The sequence below is a fragment of the Physeter macrocephalus genome, chromosome 4 (assembly GCF_002837175.3).
Source record: "Physeter macrocephalus isolate SW-GA chromosome 4, ASM283717v5, whole genome shotgun sequence".
Classification (NCBI taxonomy): domain Eukaryota; kingdom Metazoa; phylum Chordata; class Mammalia; order Artiodactyla; family Physeteridae; genus Physeter; species Physeter macrocephalus.
In genome coordinates, this window is record NC_041217.1 from 37967265 (window position 1) to 37968942 (window position 1678).

The window sequence follows — 1678 nt, forward strand, 5'->3', positions numbered from 1 at the left end:
TACTTATGTTTATTTTGATATAGTTATAGCTTATTATGTCCCAGGCACTATTTTAAGCAGTCTACAAATATTGACAAATTTAATACTCATAAAAATCCTGTGAGGTTCTACTATAAGATTTCTAGATGAGGGAACAGAGGTTAAATACCTTGCACAAAGTAACACTGCTAATGATCTCAACATACAGTTGACCCTTGAACAACTTGGGGCTCCTCCACACACTTGAAAATCCTCATATAATTTTATAGCCAACCCTCCGGATCTGAGGTTCTGTACCCAAGGATTCAAACAACTGCAGATTGTGTAGCATGATAGTATGTATTTTGTGAAAAAAACACACACATAAGTGGACCCACACAGTTCAAACTCATGTTGTTTAAGGGTCAACTGTATTTTTCAGTTTAAAAATTAATATATAAAATGTGCTTTTAAAATATACTTAAAGTGAATTTACCTAGTCGTCTATAAACTAATACAGTATAAACAGTAAATACTATACTTAGCCATTGTATTAGCTTGAGCTGCCATAACAAAATGCCATAGACTGAGTTGCTTAAACAACAGAAATTAATTTTCTTACCTTTCTAGAAGGTAGAAGCCAAAGTCAGAGTGCCAGCCAGCATGGTCAGTTTTTGGTGAGGGCCCTTTTCCTGGCTTGTAGATGGCCACCTTCTCACTGTGTCCTCATACAGTAAAGACGGAGAGAGGGAAGCAGAAAGAGAGGGAAGCAGAAAGAGAGAGAGAGAGAGAGAGAGAGAGAGAGGTTCATGCTCTCTGGGATTTCATATTGTAAGGATACTAATCGCACATGAGGGTCCTGCCTTCATGACCTCATCTCAACCTCATTACCTCCCAAAGGCCCTATCTGTAAATATCATCTCATTTGGGGTTGGGAATTTGGTGAGGACAAAACCAGTCCATAGCAGCCATCTTACAAGTGATAATTTGACACTCCCACAGTGAAATGACCATTGAGATGCTACTAAATCCTGCAACTCCTCCTTAATCAGTAAAGATCCAATTATTTTTGGTATAGTTTTTATGTAACTATTTTTTTCAATAACACTGCATTGAAGAAGCTGAGCCTGTGTTATTTTTTGTATTAGATCTACTGGAGATTATTTATATATTTCCAGTTTAGAGTTCTGGCCTACCAACTACCACCAATCCTGTGGCTTATGAATGTGTATGGGACCCTGTGACAGCTCTCACTTATTTGTTCCAACTGTGGTGCCACCTCTGGCACCTCTGGAATATGGCACCTGAGGATGGTGAGAGTGGTAGCCAATGTCCTTTATCCTCTGTTCCCCCCTTTATGGCATCCAGAACAGTCACCCACTTCCTCCACTGGTCCATGTGTAAGGCATTATTCAGGGGTGGCCACTTCCATCCCTCCCTCAGAACTTTCTAGATTATTACTCCACAAAGCCAATGAGATCTTCTTCTCAATTCTCTCTCTTGCATCCAACTCACGTACAGATATTGTGCTACCCTTGGACAGTCTTAGGCCATTCTGGAGAAGAAATAGGCATTCTTATAGGAATAGGCTGTTTTTCACCTCCCCTACTCCAGCTGATGGAAGGCAGGGATGCAGTCCACGTTAAAAAAGACCCATTCTGGGCTTCCCTGGTGGTGCAGTGGTTGAGAGTCCGCCTGCCGATGCAGGGGACACGGGTTC

General features: G+C 41.1%; 1 protein-coding gene across 1 annotated transcript in view; it reads right to left on the reverse strand.

The window, feature by feature from the left end:
* Positions 1-580: 580 nt before the first annotated feature.
* Positions 581-1678, reverse strand: part of CD55 (CD55 molecule (Cromer blood group)) — a 69383-nt gene continuing 68285 nt past the window's right edge. The window contains exon 9 of the mRNA XM_055084112.1: positions 581-676. Coding sequence (XP_054940087.1) covers positions 585-676 — 92 coding nt within the window. The 3' untranslated portion in view covers positions 581-584. The remainder of the gene's footprint in view (positions 677-1678) is intronic.